Here is a 20653-nt window from a genome sequence, read left to right as displayed (position 1 = left end):
ATCAAAGTTTATGTCTATATTCAACAGGCTAATAGTTTTTAGTACTTGAAAGAATTACTTGATCTCATTTCTTATATGTAAATTAACAAAAATGTTTACCGATAACATAAACCAGTACAAATTTTGGAGGCACAAACAGCACCTTCTCCAGCCTCTTCTCTCCAAATTCTCTTTATGACCACTCTGTGACCAGACAACCAAGGCATTTAATTTTTGGTGCATTATTTATGTTATTTTGCATTATGTTGCCATTGTCACAGGTCATACACCTCTGTACAGTGACACAGTCAGTTAAAAGACACTGATGCTTGCATGTAGATGGGGGGGGGGGGGGGGGGGGGGGGGGCAAATGCAGTATTAACAATTGTTTATTTATATTGTTGTTTTTGTGGGATATAGCTGTGCACAAATTAGCTACAAAACGACAGTGACTATACTTCAAAAATGATCAATTGGCTTTGGAACACAGGGCATAATAGGTGCACCCTCATTTTCTCTACAATGTATTTCTTTAAAAATCGCTTCATTGAACAAAAAAGGTGGGCTGGAGGTAACGTTTCAGAACTCCAGCTGAGCTTTTGGTTGACTAGTGCCAGCAAGAGTAGCTCAGGGTGATCGTTTCTCCCTCTTACATTTGAAACATTAATTTCTGGCTGATAAATAGTCCCAGAGATCATCTCAGAGAGACAGAGCCGGGGCATTCTGCATTGTTTGTTCCATTATTCAAAACACATCAAAGACCAGCCCGGTGGGATGATTTAACTTCTACACCTTGCTGGCAATTCCAAAAGTGCCTCAGTGAGATAACGCATCTGTATTGTGGTCATAGGTAATGAACTAACCTTTTATGTTAATGCAGTCGGGGCAACTAGATTACACTTCCACCTATTAGCTTCTTGCAATAAAACACTACTTATTTTCCCAATATTTATTAGCCAATAGATTAACCTATCAGTCAGATTTGACGATCTATTAAGCGTTTGTGGCATGGAAAGGAAAGATGCTTTTATTTAAAATGTATGAAAACGCTGGTCAAAATGTTGTTTATAAGCAATACCTGGTTTTATTACATAACCCTTGATGGCATTCCACCTCCCAAATAATTTGTTGTTTCAAAACCTGTGATTTAAAGATGAACAGAATTTGGAGCCAATGTCCTGTAGTCTTGAGATAGTCCTAAAATAGAGATCCTCATCACTTTTCAGTGAATAAAACTTGTTTTACATATAGAGATTAAAATGGGATGATTTTCTTAAGAGATTTAAGTAGATTCTTACGGTTGTAATGGAGACTAGAAAAAATTCAGAAAATAGAGTTTACAGGGGTTGCTTTTAGATACCGTTAAACAGGAGGGAATAAAAATATTTATTATGTTGTCACATTTAGAATGGAGATTAGGTTCATGGCCTTTTGCTGGATGCAATGCACTCATGTGTTTTGTAACAACTTCAGTGCGGTATTTTCCTGACACAATGCTTTTTTTGCAGTTTGAAAATATTATAGGAGACTGACTTGAGTTCCCCATACATTTTCCTCCTTGTTATTTACTCCTACTTCCCCTTGACATTCAACAGCATTACCATCACTGAATCCCCATCATCAACATCCTGGGGTCTCCATTAACCAGAAACATATACATGGGAACACCATAACCTAGAAGTTCCCCTCCAAGCCACTCAACATGCTGACTTGGAAATATATCACCTTCACTGTCACTGGGTCAAAATCATAGAATCCCCTGCCTAACAACACTGGGTGTACCTACATCATATAGACTGCAGCAGTTCAAGAAGACAGCTTACCATCACCTTCTTAAGGGCAGTTAGGAATGGGCAGTGAATGTTGGCCTAGCCAGTGAAGCCTACATCTGTTGAATGAATCCCAAAAAAATAAACATGAGCTACATGAATACTGTGGCTACAAGTGAAAGATCAGAGGTTGGAAATTCTATGTAAATTTTAACTGCACATCACCTGCAAAATAATTTGTTCTTTAGAAGCTATGTGTAAACGTGTGATTTCGTGATGAATGAAGCTTGCAGCCTCAAGCCTGAGGTACTATTAAAATAGAGAGCCTCGTCACTTTTATTGAATCAAACTAGCTTAATGTGTGAAAATTAATAAGAAAACATCCTGGCTCCTCAAAACCTTTACACCACTGACCAGCACAAGCCACCAGTGTGATGGAACACTCCCCAGTTGCCTGGATGTGTAGCTGCAACAACACTTGAAGCTTGACATCACCCCAGAGAAAGTAGCCTACTTGTTTGGCACCTCATTCACCACCGCATTCAATCCCTTCACCTGTACATCAAGGCTGCAGTGTGTACCAAGTACAAGACGCACTGCAGCAACTATTCAAGACTACTTTGACACTCTCCAAACCCACAACCTCTAACACTGTGAAAACCAAGTGCAGTGACCCTTGAGAATACCACACACTTTAAAGTTCCCCACCAAGTCCTGATTTGGAAACATACGGTTGTTCTTTCATCTTAGCTGAGTCAAAATCCTGGAACTTTAAAAAAAATTATTTCAGGGAATATGAGGCATCACTGAAGAGGCAAACATCTTTAATTACCCTTGAGAACCTGAAGGTGAGCAGGTTTCCTGAATCGCTGCAGTCACATGGTGTAGGTATACCATAGGTCAGTTTTTTGACCTAACAGCTGTGTGGATGTACCTACACCACGCAAACCACAGCTGTGCAAGAAGGTGGCTCGTTACCACCTTCTTGAGGGAAAATGAGGATGGACAATAATACAGGCGTGTGCCAGTGATGCCCACATTCCAAATGGTAGCATGCTAATTTTTGTTTCAGAAAATTGGGCAACACACTTGATACACAATGACGGTTGTTAGAAAGTGCTTTTCTCTTAAATTGTGCTCCAACCCCTGCAGTGTAATTGCTGTCATTCTCTGAACTGTTATTAATATAAGGATAGGCAGCAATGGACACACAAAAATCTGTCTGAATGTTTCATGGAGCTAAAGGACAAGTGTGGTGCAGTGTCAAGGGAGACGATGGGAATATTTGGATAACATCTGCAAGAGTGCATTTGTTACAATCCTTTTAAGGAAGAAAACCTGTCGCCTTTGCCCATTCTGGCTTATATGTGACTCCAGTTCAACATTAATAGAATTTGACTCCCAATGCTCTCTAAAATGGCACTGCAAGTCGTGACAAGCTATAGATGAGTTAGCTAGAGATGAATTATAAATCGTGGGCAGCACGGTAGCATAGTGGTTAGCACAGTTGCTTCCAAGCTCCAAAGTCCCAGGTTCGATTCCCAGCTTGGGTCACTGTCTGTGCAGAGTCTGCACGTTCTCCCCATGTCTGTGTGAGTTTCCACCGGGGGCTCCAGTTTTCTCCCACGGCTCAAAGATGTGCAGGGTAGGTGGATTGGCTATGCTAAATTGCCCTTGGTGTCCAAAAAGGTTAGATGGGGCTGCGGGGATAGGATGGAGGTGTGGGGATAGGGTGGAGTTATAGGCTTGGGTAGGGTGTTCCTTCCAAGGGTCAGTGCAGACTCGATGGGCCGAATGGCCTCCTGCACTATAAATTCTATGATCTATGAAATGCCAGGCTTACCAATGATGTGGAGATGCCGGCGTTACCAGGCTTACCAATGATACTCGTATCCTGAAAATGAATTTAAGAATTCTGAGACGTAATCTGGTCACTTCAAATGTCGGCAAACTGAATTTCTCATATATTTATGTTAAATCTTCAGCCTTTCATTATATGTAGTTTTTGATGTTTGGAATTACATAGTTACAAATGATGAGCAAATCTACATTCAGTTGGGTGTAAGGAAGTATCCATTGTGTAAGGAAGTTCCCATTTATCTATAAGCTTTGACAAAGACTCATCCAGACTCGAAATGTTAGCTCCCTTCTCTCCAAAGGTGCTGTCAGACATGCTTGAGATTGTCCAGTAATTTCTGTTTTGGACCCGTTTATCTTCATGGAATTTTGCCACATTATAGCTAATGTCCCTTAAAACATTATAGGTTGCCTGTCATATGTAACACCATATGTAACGACAAGCATTTTGGCTCAATTTGAATACAAAAGTCAGTTTTACACTGTCAACTTTTGGGATTTTTGTCTATTTAGGAGGCATATTGAATCCATTCATATTAGAATTCTGGGCGATAAATTCAGATACGTGAGATTGAACCCACAATATGCATCCTGGAGAATGTGGATTAGATTCAGATGAAACATTTGTCCAGAATGGTGCTTCCTATATGCCATATCAGCTTTAAACAGTGGAGGTTTGTTAAGACAGTTCAATGAATGTTGAACCGTAATAGATCGGGATGGTGTCATTCACGTGAACTGAGTGAAGGTTAGCTCCTAGGTGTCCATATTTGGAAGAAAGTTGGGGAGCTTTGATTGGCAGCTCAATTGGCCAAACTCTGGACATGTTTGTGGGAGGACCAACAGGCAAGCCTTTTGGCTTCCTGGCCAACTGGAAATTGCCATGGTGTCAGCAGAAGGTCAGACAGAAGGTAAGAGAGTCATAGAATCGTAGAATTTGCAGTGCAGAAGGAGGCCATTCGGCCAATCGAGTCTGCACCGTCCTATGGAAAGAGCACCCTATTTAAGCCCAAGCCTCCATGCTATCCCGTAACCCAGAAACCCCACCTAACTTTTTGGACACTTAAGGGGCAATTTAGCATGGCCTATTCGCATGACCTGCACATTTTTGGACTGTGGGAGGAAACCGGAGAAAACCCATGCAGACACAGGGGGAACATGCAAACTCCACACAGGCAGTCACCCAAGGCCAATATTGAACTCTGGAGCTGTGAGGCAGCAGTGATAGCCACTGTGCCACCGTGCCGCCCACATGCTTTACTTTAATGTCAATTAATTTCAGAGAATGACAAGTCAGAAAAGTGAATTCAGCTAGATAATAGACATCTGTGATTTACTTCTTTTTTAGTGTTAAGAGAAGTGTAATGCAACAATTTAAAATTTACTTAATGCTGCTAGTTTGTTCGCTTGTTGTACAAACATAGAAAATTGACAAGCAGGTGAAGACCCATTGGTCCATTGAGCCTGTACCATCTGACTGCGATGCAGTATTTATCATAAATCAGATGCTGCTCACATGCTTGGAGTCTCCTGGAAGAAGTGAAAAGCCAGGAAGAAATCGAGGCCAACAGTGGAGTGTTATGTATTGTGACCAATGGTGTGTCACATGATTATGTGGTGACTTCATCAGAGGCACCTGGGAGATTTTCCTTCTCTGTCACCTTCGACTATGAGCAAGCAGCATCTCTCTAATAAATTGTGACTAGCTGGTTAAGTAACCTACGGTGTGACAGCCTTTTCATCCTTTGTCCTACTGTAAAGAACAGAACCCTCAAAAATGCAACAGGGAAGAACCTGGGAAATTATTCTCTGTTCCATTTAAACAATTGACAAAACTCCATGAGATCACATAGACTCTGATTTCTATTATAAGTCACCTTTGATGATGTAATCCAGCCAAAACAGATCTCTGTGAATCATCCTGTAAATACAGCCTAGAACCCTGTTAGCTTTAGCTATAACTTCATAGTATTGGTCATGAACCTTTAGAAAGTGGTGCACTAAAACACCCAGATATTTTTCACCACTGGCTGTGTTCGGTTCTTCACTCATTTGGAGAGATGGCTCGTGGAATTTCTTGCCCATCTCTAGTTACGCTGAGAAAGTTGGTGATACAACTGAGTGGCTTGCTAGGCCAATTCAGAGGAGAATTAAGAATCAATCAGTATGATGTATGTATGATGTAGGACTGGAGTCATATATAGACCATACGAATGACAGATTTATTTTCCAAAATTCATCTTGAACAAACTCCATCTATCGTCAAATTGCTAAATTCAGATAGTTTATTTAATTTGGGGCATTCTTTCTATAGAGACAGTGGAAAACAATGTTCTGTAGAATCTGTGGAGAAAAATTAGTTTAAACTTCTCTTTTCAGTCCCACATTGAAGTCCTTCAAGTCTCACCTAAGTTTCTCAAACAAAAATTAAACAGTTTTGCAGCTGTAAGTTAGTTATTCACAACAGTAGTTTGTCCAAACAACTCATGCGCTGCAGTGTGGATCCAAACTATAGCTTTAGAGTTGGTCATGAACCTTTAGAGAGTTATGCACTAAAATACCCAGATCTCTTTCACTGCTGCTTAAATTCTGTGTGCAGGCATCTGTTTCTGTTCATCTTAATTTGCAGCTGAGCCTCAAAGGTAGCTCAAACTAAGAAAAAATCAATGTTTACATCTTCAAACCTATAATATCCTCTGCTATCGTGTTTTTTTTGTATGGTACGCATGTCCATTTGCTATTCCCATGTTACTGTGTAGTCTATGTTTCCAGTATGCTCTGATCCTCTTGAGCCAAGTTGAATATTATAGAAAAAAAGTTTGATCAACAGGACTAATCTCTACAAGGATTATGGAGTATCTTTCTCCTAATTAATAGCTGCCAGATATATTCTTTGCATATTTGCCTGTATATGTTGCCACTGAAAAACATGATATCTTACAGTTATGTTGTGTGCCGTCTTTTTAAAAAAAAAAAGGTCACACTTACCAGTGTTATTCTGCAACTTGTGTTTGCAAACTTTTCTCTCCATTGCAGAGCATTTTCCGAACACTGTTTGAAACATATAGACTATATTGTCCCTGCTGCATCAAGGGACAAGTGTGACCTTAATATGATTAGCATGAAGCTCAAGTAGTTGGTTTATCTGTGTTACACAAACAAAGGGATAGTTTCTTCTACTGTTGTATGTTGCATATTCAGCATGAGTTCATGGGGGCTGGTTTCTGTGATTCGGGTAAAAGGGTGAATGCTGATGGTGGTGGACTAATCTCAGCTTCTGTAATGTAAAGAAAACCTTTAAAATTAGGATTTTGAAGTGATTGTACTGGAATTGGGATGTTGGTTTACAAGGTGCAGGACAAGGCACGAGTGGTGGAGTTTTAGACAACATGAAATTTGTATAGCCTTGGAAGACCAGTGTTGAGAAACCATGCCAGGGTGTGAGGAAGACATTCTATAGCGTGTTAGGTGGGTGAAGAACAATTTAGGCAGATGCATTCTGGCAGTAGAAGTAGGTAGTTTGTTATGATCCTTGGCCAGCCCCACAGTTGTGACAGGAGATCTGGTTAGGGACCAAAGTTCCTTTAGGCAGCAGGCTCCAAACCCATGAACATTGATATATAGAAGGATAAAACCAGCAAGATACCTGGGAACATCATCACTTGGAGGTTCCCCTCCAAGTCACTCGCCATCCTGACTTTGGAAGTATATCATCGTTTCTTCCCTGTCGCTAGGTTACAATCCTGGAATTCCCTCCCGAACATCACCTAACCTGCACATCTGTGGGTACCTACTGCAGTGGGCAAAAAAGCGACTCGCCACCACCTTCTCCAGGACAACTCTGGGTTGGGCAAATGCTGGCCTAGCTGGTCATGCCCACATCCCATAAATGAATTTAAAAATATTTTTTTGTTTAAAGTAGATAAAGTTTGAGATTAAAGATGCTTATTAATGGTGGCACAGTGGTTAGCACTGCTGCCTCACAGCGCCAGGGATTCGGATTCAATTCTGAGCTTGGGTGACTGTCTGTATGTCTGAAACCTGCCCAGGACTTGGAATGTGACTCTTGGCTATTTGCATTTTCCAGTGCCATTTTTTTAAAAATGCTATACGTTGAAGCTGGGCTTTTTAATCAGGAATGGTGATAGTGGCAGATTTGAAGAAGATGGGGACAATGTCAGTAGATATAGGAGCAAACAAAGATAGTTGAATAAGTAGCCAGTACTTTGTTTTGCTTTGCGTTCTTTCTATAATTATTTTAAAATAAATTTAGAGTATCCAATTCATTTTTTCCAATTAAGGGGCAATTTAGTGTGGCCAATCTGCCTACCCTGCACATCTTTGGGTTGTGGGGGTAAACCCACGCAGACACGGGGAGAATGTGCAAACTCCACACGGACAGTGACCCAGGGCCGGGATTCGAACCCAGGTCCTCAGCGCCGTAGGCAGCAATGCTAACCACTGTGCCGCCGTGCTGCCCTTCGTTCTTTTTACAATTGATTATATCAGTCAGCTAGTGAGAACGTTTGCTGTGAGCATGTTTTTTTTAGGAATCATAGAATTCCTGATTCCTACCCGACCCTTCGAATGACCACTGTACACGTGTCCACTCCTCTGTCCACCCTGCCCTATCCCCATAACCTAACCTGCACATCTTTGGACAGTGGGAGGAAACCAGAGCACCCAGAGGAAACCCACGCAGACACGGGGAGAACGTAGAAAGTCCATCGTCCATAGACGGTGACCCAAGTACGGAATTGAACCTAAGTCCCTGGCACTGAGACAACCGTGCTAACTACTGTCCCAGTGCACCATATTTCTGAAAATCTTTGGCATCATTTATCCTTACAGTGCAATATTAGTGGTTGATTAGAGAAGTCATGCACCCATATAAATGCTTCTGTTTTGTAGAAAATAGCATACAGGTAATCGGAAAGATGCGCATATACCTCTTTGGTCATTTTTATTGTTCTCCTGGGGGTAATAGGGCCTTAATTAACAGCCCACCATCAGCCACCTCTTTATTTGGGCCACAGACCCTCTGGAGGCAGCTGTGTTATTTAGTTTCCAGTTTTACAGTTGTATCTCATAAGATAATTCAGTATTGGTGTTCTGACCTCAGTCTATTTGGAGCAGTATTCATTTTCACACAAACGAAGATGCATTGAACCATAACATTTTCAGAAGCCACTGTTTGAGAACCATTTTAGCAGCATCGTTGCCTGAATGAATTGCAATGATTAACATCAACAATGCACAGAATCTGATTCCCACATTGCAAATGTTAAATATTTAGGCATGGTTTATTCAGCTAGTCTTGCATGTAATGAATTTGTCCTTTTTCATTCTAGGCCACTAATGAGTGATTCTGATTAAGTTGAACCATTTTATTGGGGTGGTGAATGGGTGACAAAATATGGTGTTAATTGTCGTCCATATTGAATAACCTTTTTTTTATTCATGAGCATAGAGAGAGTGATATTCGTGTCAAAATCTGTCAGATTTCATCTGGTTGTCTTGATTAATCAGGTCTTCAAAGGAAATTAAGGGAGAACTATAGATTGAAAGTAGTGTTATTTTACCTGATCAAATTTCTCCATGTGACCTGCAGAGTTTCAAAGATTAAGCACTCAAATATTGCACAGTGAAATCATGTCTGCCAGAATTACAAGTTTATATAATTCTACTAAAATTAAAACCTTGAATGTAGCTGCAAGCATGATATAGGAGAAATTAATTTGTAAATATTATTGAAGAATAACTCAACAATGTAGAAAAAGTGACACTTGTAGATTGAGGTTATGCCATATAATCTATTGAATTTAAAGTTGATTAAATTAAATAATTTGATACCTACATTTTTGGCATAAATTTCCATTTTTGTTTTGTTATTTCTATTGCTTAATTCAAATTACTGGGGGAGGGATCAATTTCAATGACAAAAATGACTTTGAATTATCAGGAGTTGAGTATATTGCATTTCCCTTGGTGTAATGGCTATCTGTTTCTTCAAATCCTTGCTACCTTATTCTGCTTGATTGTTAGGAAAACAAAGGTAGTTTAAGGGGTTTAGATTTGTATTGGTAAACATAATAAGATATAGTTTTAAGTGGGTTTAATTTAATGTTTCTGTGCCTGGAAGGGTAAAACCTACAGTTAGATTCATGCTGAGGGAGAAGGCAGTTGTGCGAGAAGCAGTTAGTTTTAGAAGTCTAAAGAAGGAACATCTCTCTCGGCCTTCCCTGAAGAAAAGCCATACTATGGAGTAATAGTTAAGAAAACAGATACCAGAAACCTGAAGTGCAGCTAGTTAAAGAAATTGGAGAAATGAAGAGAAGTGTCCAAGAGGTCTGGAGTGACTGGAATAGAGGTAATTGGAAACCAGAACAGATTACTGTGCGTAGAACCATAAGAATTCCCACAGTGAAGAAGGAAGCCATTCAGTCCATCGAGTCTGCACTGAACCTCTGACAGAGCGCCCTAACTAGACCCGCTCCATTGCCCTATCCCGCGTATAACCCCACCTGACTTGCATATCTTTGGACACTTGAGGGGTAACTTAGCATGGCCAGTCCACCGAACCTGCACATCTTTCGACTGTGGGAGGAAACTGGAGCACCAAAGGAAACCAACGTGGACACGGGAGAAAGACCCCACACAGTTACCCAAGGCCTGAATTGAACCTGGGTCCCTGGTGCTGCGAGGCAGCAGTGCTAACCACTGTGACCCTGAGTCACAGAGCTGAAAAGGATCGTGAGAGACCAGAAAGATATCTGCAGTAATGCTGAAGTTTGTGAGAAATTACTACAGTTTGGGTGACATTATTTGAAATAATTGTGGTAAGTAGTGGCTAGACCTCCGAGTTTGTGTAAAAACCTTGAAGGGAGAGGTGTAAAACCTGAAACGAAACCTTAGTGGAAGCAGCGGAGGGAGAGCATATTTTGAAAAGATCTGAAAGTGTGACTTTTGAAAGTGGCATTTGAAATCGCTCGTGTGGAAGCTGGAGTTTAGGGAGACAAGGTGGCTCACAGTATAAGAATCACCTGTGGGGACTTTGAGGAGAAATCCACAGATATTCACTTGGGCTCAGAGAGGAGTGCATCTTACCACAGTTCATCTTGTGTGCTTACAAGGGACTTTGTGTGTTCGCGAGACCATTATAGCTTCAGATATACTTTGTAATCGGTGTTAATCCTAAAAGTTATGTGCAGTTGTTAAATTAAAGGGGGGAGTAAAGGAGTATTGTACTTTAATCCAATTTTTAATGTTTAATAAATGTTTTTTTTTGTCGCGGTCCTTTGCGTTTCATAAAAAAAGTAAACGTTTTGATGTAGAACAAAATTTCTTAAAAACCTGAATTATTAATTCCTGGTGTTGAAGAAGCTGTAACTCAATGTTGCAGCAGCCTAGTCTCTATTTTTCAGAGACAAGTCAATGGCATCTAATGCGTTTATCCGTCAAATTTCAGACTTTTGGTCAACTAGCAAACCAAAGATCAATCCAGTGTATGATCATTTTGGCTTAAGAATGTGTGCTATGTTGTGATTTGTTCAAAAACTGTACTCTGATCTTTACCTTTTTCGAAATGGAGATGCCTCGGAAGTTTTTTTACATCATATTTTCGGGCACACATTGAAACCCATGCAGATTTCTGCATTTTACTTTTTTTATAAAAACTGAAGAAAAGAAAGTTATTGCCTTTGTAGAGCTACTTCCCATCAATAGAAAACAGCTTCAAATTGATTTGGTTGTCAATTTTTTATATAAACCGTAATTAAAAAGAAAGTTTGTCTGATTGACCTGTGCATCTTTCTCTAATTGACCCTGGAAAATATAGGAATCGCCCCTTGTGCCCTTAAAGAGACTCTTAAAGCCACACAGAGTTGTACTTGAGCGGCAGAATAATACATTGCTGCTTGTTATCATAATCCCATCCATGTAAAATATCATCTCTAATCTGCCATGAGCAGCAACATAAAAAATTACTTGCATTGTAAAATATAAGATTCATGAGAATCACTTGGTTCTAACAAGTAAAAGTTCAGCTAAAGGAAATACTAATAGTAGGTCTCAGTTGAAGTGCCAACAACACCCCCCGCCCCCTTAAATGAAGAGTATTTCTACTCTTCTCTTCCACTGCCAGCTGAGAATTGTGAAACTACCTGACTATACTCAGGGCTTTTATTTAAACAAACTTTGAATTGGAGCAATGAAAAGTTTATAATCAGATGGCCATTAGACCCAGGGATAGTGGTTTTGTAAAAGGACTGCTTTAAAAGAAATGTTGCTGTAGTAGAATGGTCTAACAACCATGTCATAGTAATCTGACTGGTGTGTTTTATACTCTCTTAAGTAATTGAGTCTGTTTCTTGCCATAACGCAAAGCAATCATGAGCCTTAAAATCAAAACATTCCTGAGAAGAACGGGATCCTTTTATAGTACAATGTTTATATGTTTAATAGAGCACGAACTACTTGATATGATAGAACAATTATTTATTTCAGTCCATTAAGAAAATATTGTGAAAGAATATCCCATAATACGCAATGCGTATTTCAGTTTATCATGTACTTCAGTTTAAACACCACCGTGACGGTGATTATTAGTGTCACATTCAGTTGTATGGTTGCGGATTGATTGTGTGCAACTTTTAAGAGTCTGACTGAATTGACACAACGGCATTTGAGCTGACTAATGCTGATTTGAGTTAAAAGTTAACATCAAATGCCAAAGCTCGACCAAATATGAAAGAAGTGTAAAGTTGAAATGCCCACCACGTAAACCTTCTGCCCTGGTGGATTAGACTGAGGCCTGCCAAGCAGAATCTCTGAATTGTTTCAAAACAGGCTGAGGAAGTACACTCCAGTGACAGCAGCAGCAAGTGTAGGAGAGAAAGAATAGCCAACAGTCCCAGCGTTTGGTATTTGTAGTAAAGAGGAACACTAAATACGTAAAGGGTCTCGTAATTGATTGATGGGAAACTTGGCAAAATATTGTTACGGTGTGCAAGGAGGCTAAACAAAGTGGAGGACCCAATTGTAGGCCATCTCTTAGAACCAAACCAATATGAATAGCAAAGATTTTAACCATGTTAGTGCCAAAGTAGTAGCCTGAGACAATCATCCATTGAACTCTGAACGGTAAATTGTTTCTATTCCAATTTTTAAAAATCTTATCTCATCAGTGAGACTTTTGATTTTTTTAAAATCTCTAATCACCATTAATGGAAGAATATTCTAAATGTATCTATTCTTAACAGGTGTTAAATTAATATATCTATGCTGAAAGCAGGATTTAAATAAATTTTGTTCATTTTTCTTGGTTTCATGTTTAACTTCTCTGTGTCTAACAAATTCTGTCAAACTTTTTTCAAATCTACGTCTCTGATGACTTAATCCTATACAGTTGAGTCAAAATAAAAGCATACCGATACAAACACAAAATCCCACTTTACTCCCCATATGTAGAATTTCTGATCTAAGTCTGATATGTAAAAATATATGCCTGAAATCCAGTGATCAATATTGGTTGTGCCTTTAACAAGATTCAACTGCATTCTAACTAATATATCTTATTGCTTTTTGTAATGAAGTGCAATCTCTTGTATAAAGATGCTTAATGCTTCAAAAGACCTTCTACCTAAATCTGGCTTTCTCAAGCTTTTCTTTCTGTATTTTGCTCTGTTTGCTGAGGTGTTGCATGTAAAGCCGAACCTGTATTTTAAGTAGGTGTAACTCTCTGTAATGTATGAGTACTGCATATAGTATTTTCTGACCTTTTTCTGAAGTGGCATCTTGCTAATAAACATTGATCTTGGAATATTTGATGGTGTAATGTCATGTTGACCTTGCCCGAAACTAAAAGTGCCCACAGAAAGTAGTGCATGTCCTATTTATCGAGTTCATGTGAGTGTACAAAATTATTTTTAACAAACAGAATGAAAGTTTGATGCACTGACAGTGACATGTGAAAACTTTTTTTTAAAAAATAATTAATTGCAGAACAAGATCATATTTTTCGTTGACCATTGAAGGTTAAATGATTTAAATAATGCAACTTCTCTCCAACCTCTTGCATACTACCTGCATCTTTGTCACAAGTAAGACTGCTGAGTTGAAATTTGTATCCCACAAATGTGTTTTTTTTGTACCTGTCCCATTCTGATCATTTCCATTGCTGTGATAATGATATTTTGGAATCTTCATTTCTTTTGCTTTAAAAGTTATTGATTTCCCATGATGATAGGGAACTTGTTAATGTCACTGGACGAGTAATCCAGAGGTCCAGGTTCAAACCCTACTATGGGAAGCGAGTCTCAATAATGGCTGCCATGAAATTGAGATCGATTGTCATAAAAATCCAGCTGGTTCCTTAATGTCCTTTATGGAAGGAAATCTGACATCCTTACTCAATCTGGCCTACATGTGACTACAGTCCCACAGCAATGTGGTTGGCTCTTAACTGCCCTCTGCAATGATCTAGCAACCCACTTGGTTCAGGGGCTATTAGGGACGGGCAACAAATGTTGGCCCAGCCAGTGATGCCCACATCCCATGAAAGAATAAAGAAAAAAGTGATGCTTGCTGCAAATCCAAAGAAAGATTCTCCTTCTGTCCCAGCTTTAGAACATCTCTGCCTGATGTTTCATTTTTCTCTCCCTCTTTTCTCTGTTTTTCTTTGGTTATTATCTGTTATTATCATCTTTCTTTCTGTTGTCTTGAACTCCTTTTGTTCCTCTGTGTCTCCTTCCATGAAAGAGTCGCCTCCCCTCTGTTTCCACATATCTCTTACGCTGCATGCCGCTCAGCTGGTTGATTTACTGATTAACACAGTTTAGTTTTATTATTTTGAACCATCTTCTCCATTCTAGTTGACTCCTCAAACCCTACATTTTTAATTCTTTATCTCTTAACTATTCTGCAACATTATGCATTTGTGCTTTCCTGTCAAGGACATTCCAAGTTTTGTTGTAAAAACATGGGCATGCAGCAAGGAGGTTACTAGCACTTTGGAGGTGGGCACCAGGCCGGTGTGGAGAGAAGCAAGGTATGAAGACCATCCTGGAATTGCTTATCACAGGAGTGAAAGAGAACATGTGGTTTGGGTTGGAAGTATGGGAGAGGCTAAAGAGCTAGCATGAAGTGCTCAGTTCGAAAAATGTGTGAATTTCTAGCTGGGAAGGACGAGAGGCGTTGAGAGTAGCCAGACATAAGGTAGAACAAAGCCATGTTCTACAGCTGTAGGGTTGACTATCGAACGAGAGAATGACAGGATTTGGCCATTGACCAGGGCTGAGTACTGAGAGCTGAATCTGCAATGGAGAATAGAGAGAGTGACAGGAGTGGGCTATCGAGCTGGTTTAAAAAAAACATTGAACCCTTGCAGGGCTGCAAACCCATATAACTACTGCAATGGTGGCAGCAAGACTGAAGCACTTAAGTGGGGGGGGAGAGAGTAGAAAGGAGCAGAGACAGAAAGACTCATTACAGTTCACTTAAAAAGGAGCACTGCTAAAGCAGTGTGTTAAATATGCGAGAGTGAATGTTTAATGGGAATTCGCAGATCAGGCAAAAAAACCTGATATGTTTCCAATGACCTGGTTGGCCCGTGGTACCACATGGTTGGCATAAACATCACAACATCGCGAGGAGATCAGCAATAAATGCTAACTTAGCCAGTCGTGCCCACATCCTGTGAAATAATTTTTTAAAAGCTCACCAGAATATTACTAACAAACAATATGACAGGAAAGCAGATCAGTCAAATATTTGTTGCTAACAGATTTCCTATGACAATACTTGCAGTAATTTAGAAGTATCCTTTGTTATAACAATGTTGTCAACAAAATATGATGGGCCAGATTTCCTATGACAATACTTGCAGTAATTTAGAAGTATCCCTTGTTATAACAATGTTGTCAACAAAATATGATGGGGAAAGTGTTACAGGAAGTATATGTGACACAATAAATGAGTATTATAGAATCGTAGAATCCCTACAGTGCAGAGGGAGGCCATTCGGCCCATCAAGTCTACACCGACCCTCCGAAGGGGCACTCTACCTCGGCCCACACTAGTACCATAACCCCACCTAACCTTTTGGACACTATGGGGCAAGTTAGCAGGGCCAATCCACCTAACTTGCACATCTTTGGACTGTGGGAGAAAACCCACGGGGAGAACATGCAAACTCCACACAGTCACCCAAGGCCGGAATTGAACCCGGGTCCCCGGTGCTGTGACCACTGTGCAGCATTATAAGCAAGATATTTCCGTAATATATTAATACCCTAATTAAAAATTAATTGGTTAAAGATTGTATTTGCAGGATCTTAAGTTCGATGTTAGTATGGCTCGACTGTGATATGCTTTCCGTATTTTTTTCAACAGATTTTCATGGAGAAAATCAAAATGAGGTGTTATTTACTTTTGCAGCTATTAAATTGAAGCCAAACATTATTCAACAATATTTTGTATTACCATTGTTAAATGCAGTTTGATTTTGGCAAGTGCTACAAAAGTCAAAAAAAGTGGGAAAATCTGAGGGAGAGCTGTTAAAGTCACTCTAGGCATGCTGTGGCATCTAGTTCCGAGCCGTAATTCTGAAGCCAAGAGACCAATTCATCTTCCTTATTCTAGCAATAAGCACCTGGTCCAGGAGAGAATGAATAGAATATTCCCTTATTTTTACAAAGACATTTTAAAATAAATATTTATTGGAAGTGCTTCTGGCTATTGGATCTTGATTCTGCTAACATTATGTGGACAACATTTTTTTTTGTGCTCAACTAAAAGACCTCTAACCTTTTTGATTGATTTAGCATGCTGGGTGAGTTACATTCAAGTTGGTGATAAAAGAATTCCATCTCCCTGTTTCTAATTGGAGGTATTTGATAAGGTGACTTTCACAACATTGCTGTACTTGCTAAGTTACTCGCAAAGACTTTGGGATCATGTTCCGAGTATCCTTGACAATTAGCAGCCGACTTCTTACTGTACACAAGCCTGACCACGTGCTTTCTCTCGCCACCTTTTTTTTTAGGTGTTCATTGTTTCCATATTTCCTGATATTGCAATTTCCCCTTTACCCTGAAGGGTGGCCATCATCCATGGTGTTGCGTTGAGATCTGGCTGGATGCCATTAATAATGATAAAGATAATATTTCTCTCTCTCCTTGCCCCACCCCCAAACTTTACTTAATTCCTCATTAATTATTTTACTGCTCTGAATTGATCAACGTGGTTCCCAACTGAACCGTGTCAAATCCAAACCAATAAGGGAAACGTGACTTTGAACATCACCTTCTGGGACTGCTGATCGAGTGCCCATCGGTCTTTATGTCCGTGTTGGGGCCGTATCAGGTCCAGGGTGTCTATCATTATAACCTAGAAATCCTAAACTACTAGTATCTAATGTCAAAACACTGCACTAATTATATTTAGAGCAGTCAGTCTTGAAATAATGTGCATTTTTGGCAGCTGATAATCCAAAGGGATTCAGTTGGTAAGAGGTCCGCTATTGCGCCAAGATTTTACCTTCCGTGTAAAAATGTACCTATTTTAACATCTGAAGTAAGCTTCATTTTTGATGGAACAGTTTATTCAAAAGTACACCCAGCCATTTAGTTCTGATTACTTGGAACATTGTCCAGACTGAAACAAATTAAAGTTTGTTTTTCATTGATAAACTTGATGAAGTTAAGACAGAAAAAGGATAATCCAAGAACAGCTTTACACTCATGAACATTGGTCATATTGAGATCCAGCCTATGGTTATCCATGAAGTATTTTTCCAGTGTGTTGAAGTACTGCAAGTGTGTTGGTACTTGAATTATTTGTTCCTAATGACAAGTGAAACTGTGATAATAACTAATGCTTCTTAGAGTGAGCTTTTGTTCCCAAAGTTGTCGATGGTATTTCACAGTTGCAATTACAGAAGTGTAATCAACTGTGGTTACCGTATTCAAAACACTGTAATTTTAATCTTGTTTACAATAGTATTCCCTGTTTTCCCACTGAGTGGTAGTTTTAGTTTCAGTGCAGCTGGTAGTAATTTATTTTGACCATACAGTTGGCATCATCAATGTTCAGATCCCAACAAGCTGCACTTTGACGGCATGTTGTGATTGTTTTCAGGCTAATTCCAGTTACATCAAAGATTACATAAAGTTAGTTATATCTGACGATGTACGGAATTAAGCACTAGTCATCTTTATATAAAAAAAGATTTCAGTGATTCCTTTGATGTACGAGTGTCCCATTGAAGTAAGATTGACAAACTGCAATCATTTTGTGAATTAAGTTTTTTTTTTTTTTCCTCCCTGTACAGCAAAAATATTTCCATGACTTGGAAATTTGTCGGCGGACCTGTCTTACTGACATCCTAGCTGACTGCTTGGAGGTGGAACGCCCAAGACGGACTGTCCCTTCCTGAAGGGAGCTACTGATCCGTACCTTTACCCTCAGCCTGGTCGAGATCAGAAATTAGTTGTGTGGGATATTGTGGATGCTTGCCACTCTGTGGTACCGAAGTCAAGAGCTCCACCATTCAATCCACACTCTTCAACAAGCCTGATGGTGTACATTTTCTTTTGCTGGTTGACTGCATGCAGCAGAACCAGCCTAAAGCTGTCATAAATGCAACCATTTAACATGCTGAAACCTTTCCCCGCTTGACAAAGTGTGTCCTTGTACCTCTACTGTGGGGTTTTCTGTTATTAGCTTGTCACCGTTTAAAGCACGTGCAGAGCACCTAAAAGTTAACGGGTCATGCTTGTCTCGTCATAAAGAACAACAGTCGAGGGAGTAAAGGCAACACGTGCTTAGCCAAGACCAGCAGCACTCTTCACCTTTACGGAACTGGAACTGACTGCCAGATGTGCTTTAATGTCAGTTTGGAGCTCCGCTATCTTTAATAAAAGTTGCTCCAGGCCTATGCTGCAATCTGAATGGGAAATGGCAGTTGTCAGAATACGACAAATCAGCCAAGCACTAAAGGATTTTCCTGCCAGATTAGCTGGAAAATAAATTTTGAAATGTGCCTCAGCAATAATAAAAATCCTAATCTGTTTTGACATATTATTTTAATTTCTTGGTGCAGCTATCAGCTGCGCTTCGGACAACCTTAGAAGACCCTGCCAGAGGCTCTGAATGCAGCCTCAAATGAATTAGTCTACTGAAATGCAAATAATCAGTAACTGTGTGCAGCCACTGATCAGTTTTAGTCCTTGTAGTTTAATTTTTGTGCAGTTAAGCACTTTAAAAGTGTCATTCTTCAATTAGAGCCTTACTGTAAAATTCAAGGTTTAAAGTCAGTGATCAGAATTCCCTATTTCTTTCAGATCTGGACGACTTTAAATTTGACCCCTTTGGTAACTTCAGTAATGGTTCTGCAGTGAGCAGTTTAACCAGTTACGATTGGTCCGAGAAAGAAGACTGTGGCGCGCAGACTAAGAAGCAGCCACCATTCTTCCTCAACTCTGAAGGCAGATCATTGTCTTCCGCCTCGGTGCTTCAGAAAAAAGAAACCTCTTTCGGCAGCTCCGAGAACATCACTATGACAACTGTCTCCACGGTAACAACATTCTCAGCTGAGGATCCAAGTTCACAGTGCAACTTTGATGCTTTCGGAGACCTCAAAGAAACCGCGGAACGGACCAAGGAGAAAAAAGGTGGTGGGGATTTGGGAGACTTTGCAATTACTTCATCTGGGGAGGGACAGCTAGCTAAGCCTAATGAGTCAAGTCTGGACGATGCAGAGCAAAGGACTGCAGTCTCCGTCACAGATGGCGTTTCTTCAGAGGGGACAAAAACTGAAGCCTTTGATGAATTTGGGGAATTCCAAAGTGAAAAGCCCAAAATTAGTAAATTTGATTTCCTTATGGCTAGCTCCCAGGGCAAGGTGAAGTCCAGTGAGGAGATGATCAAGAGTGAGATGGAAACTTTTGATCTTTCTGTGCAAGGTATGTATGAACAGTCTTTATCCTCTATTAAGTTAATTATAATATTACTGCTTCTGGTTGCTTAACCTCAAAGTTGGCTATTGTAATAAGCTGCTTTTACTGAAAACAAACTTTATATCTTGGGTTGCATGAAGATACTCCTAATCCAAAGCAAATTTATAAACAACGATTAGTCATTCTGTTTAGCTTGGACTTGCAAACAACATTTGTACATGTGCCTCATTAACTCATTTTAGTTTGTGGTTGAATGCTCCCTTCGTTTTCCTCCTTGACACAGCAATAATAGCTACTTGCATTGGCGTGATTTCATTGTAGCAAATATGTCTCAAATGCCTAAGTGGAGGCCAATCTTAAGTAGGATATGTTAGTTGAGTTGATCATAAACTTAGAATAATCTTTATTATTGTCTCAAGTAGGCTTACATTAACTCTGCAATGACTTAACTGTTAAAAGCCCCTAGTCGCCCCATTCCGGCTCCTGTTCGGGTACATGGAGGGAGAGTTCAGAATGTCCAATTCACTTAACAGCACATCTTTTGGGACTTGTGGGAGGAAACCGGAGCACCCAGAGGAAACCCACTCAGACACAGGGAGGACATGCAGACTCTGCACAGACAGTGACACAAGTGGGAATTGAACCCGGGACCCTGGCACTGTAAAGCTACGGTGCTAAGTACTGTGCTACCTTGGCTCCCAGAGAATCTTGTTCAGAGATTGATTTCAGGAGGGTCCTGAGGTGGTGCAGGAATTTAGGAAGGGATTTCAGCGTGTGGGTCTGAGACAGCTGAAGGCATTTTGGGGACGGAAAGAGACCAGACTAGGGGGGGGGGGGGGGAGAGTTTTGGGGTGGGAGTATTGCTTAAAAAGGTTAGATGAGATGGGGAGTAGTTAGGCCATGGAGGAATTTGGACATGGGGATAGGAATTTTAAATCTGTGGCAAAAAAAGCTTAGAAACAAATGTAGGTCAGCAAGGGCATGTGGATGGTGAGCCAGCAATGCTGGTTACGTGATCCAAAATGAGCAGCAGAGTTTTTGATGAGCTCAAGTTCACTGAGGACAGATGATGACTTTTGATGGGCAGTGTTA

At 40.1% G+C, this 20653-nt stretch overlaps 1 protein-coding gene across 12 annotated transcripts in view; it reads left to right on the top strand.

The window, feature by feature from the left end:
• The window catches only part of synrg (synergin, gamma), a 109009-nt gene that overhangs the window by 50884 nt on the left and 37472 nt on the right, over positions 1–20653 (top strand). For all 12 annotated transcript variants that reach the window (XR_005462627.1, XR_005462628.1, XM_038814406.1 and 9 more), the window contains one exon: positions 18947–19567. Coding sequence is in view for 10 of the 12 variants with exons in the window: in XM_038814406.1 (XP_038670334.1) it covers positions 18947–19567 (621 nt within the window). In the remaining 2 variants the exon portion in view is untranslated. The remainder of the gene's footprint in view (positions 1–18946; positions 19568–20653) is intronic.

This window comes from Scyliorhinus canicula, chromosome 12 (assembly GCF_902713615.1).
Source record: "Scyliorhinus canicula chromosome 12, sScyCan1.1, whole genome shotgun sequence".
NCBI lineage: Eukaryota > Metazoa > Chordata > Chondrichthyes > Carcharhiniformes > Scyliorhinidae > Scyliorhinus > Scyliorhinus canicula.
The sequence above is the reverse complement of the archived record's forward strand: the minus strand, read 5'-3'. Positions and strand labels throughout refer to the sequence as shown.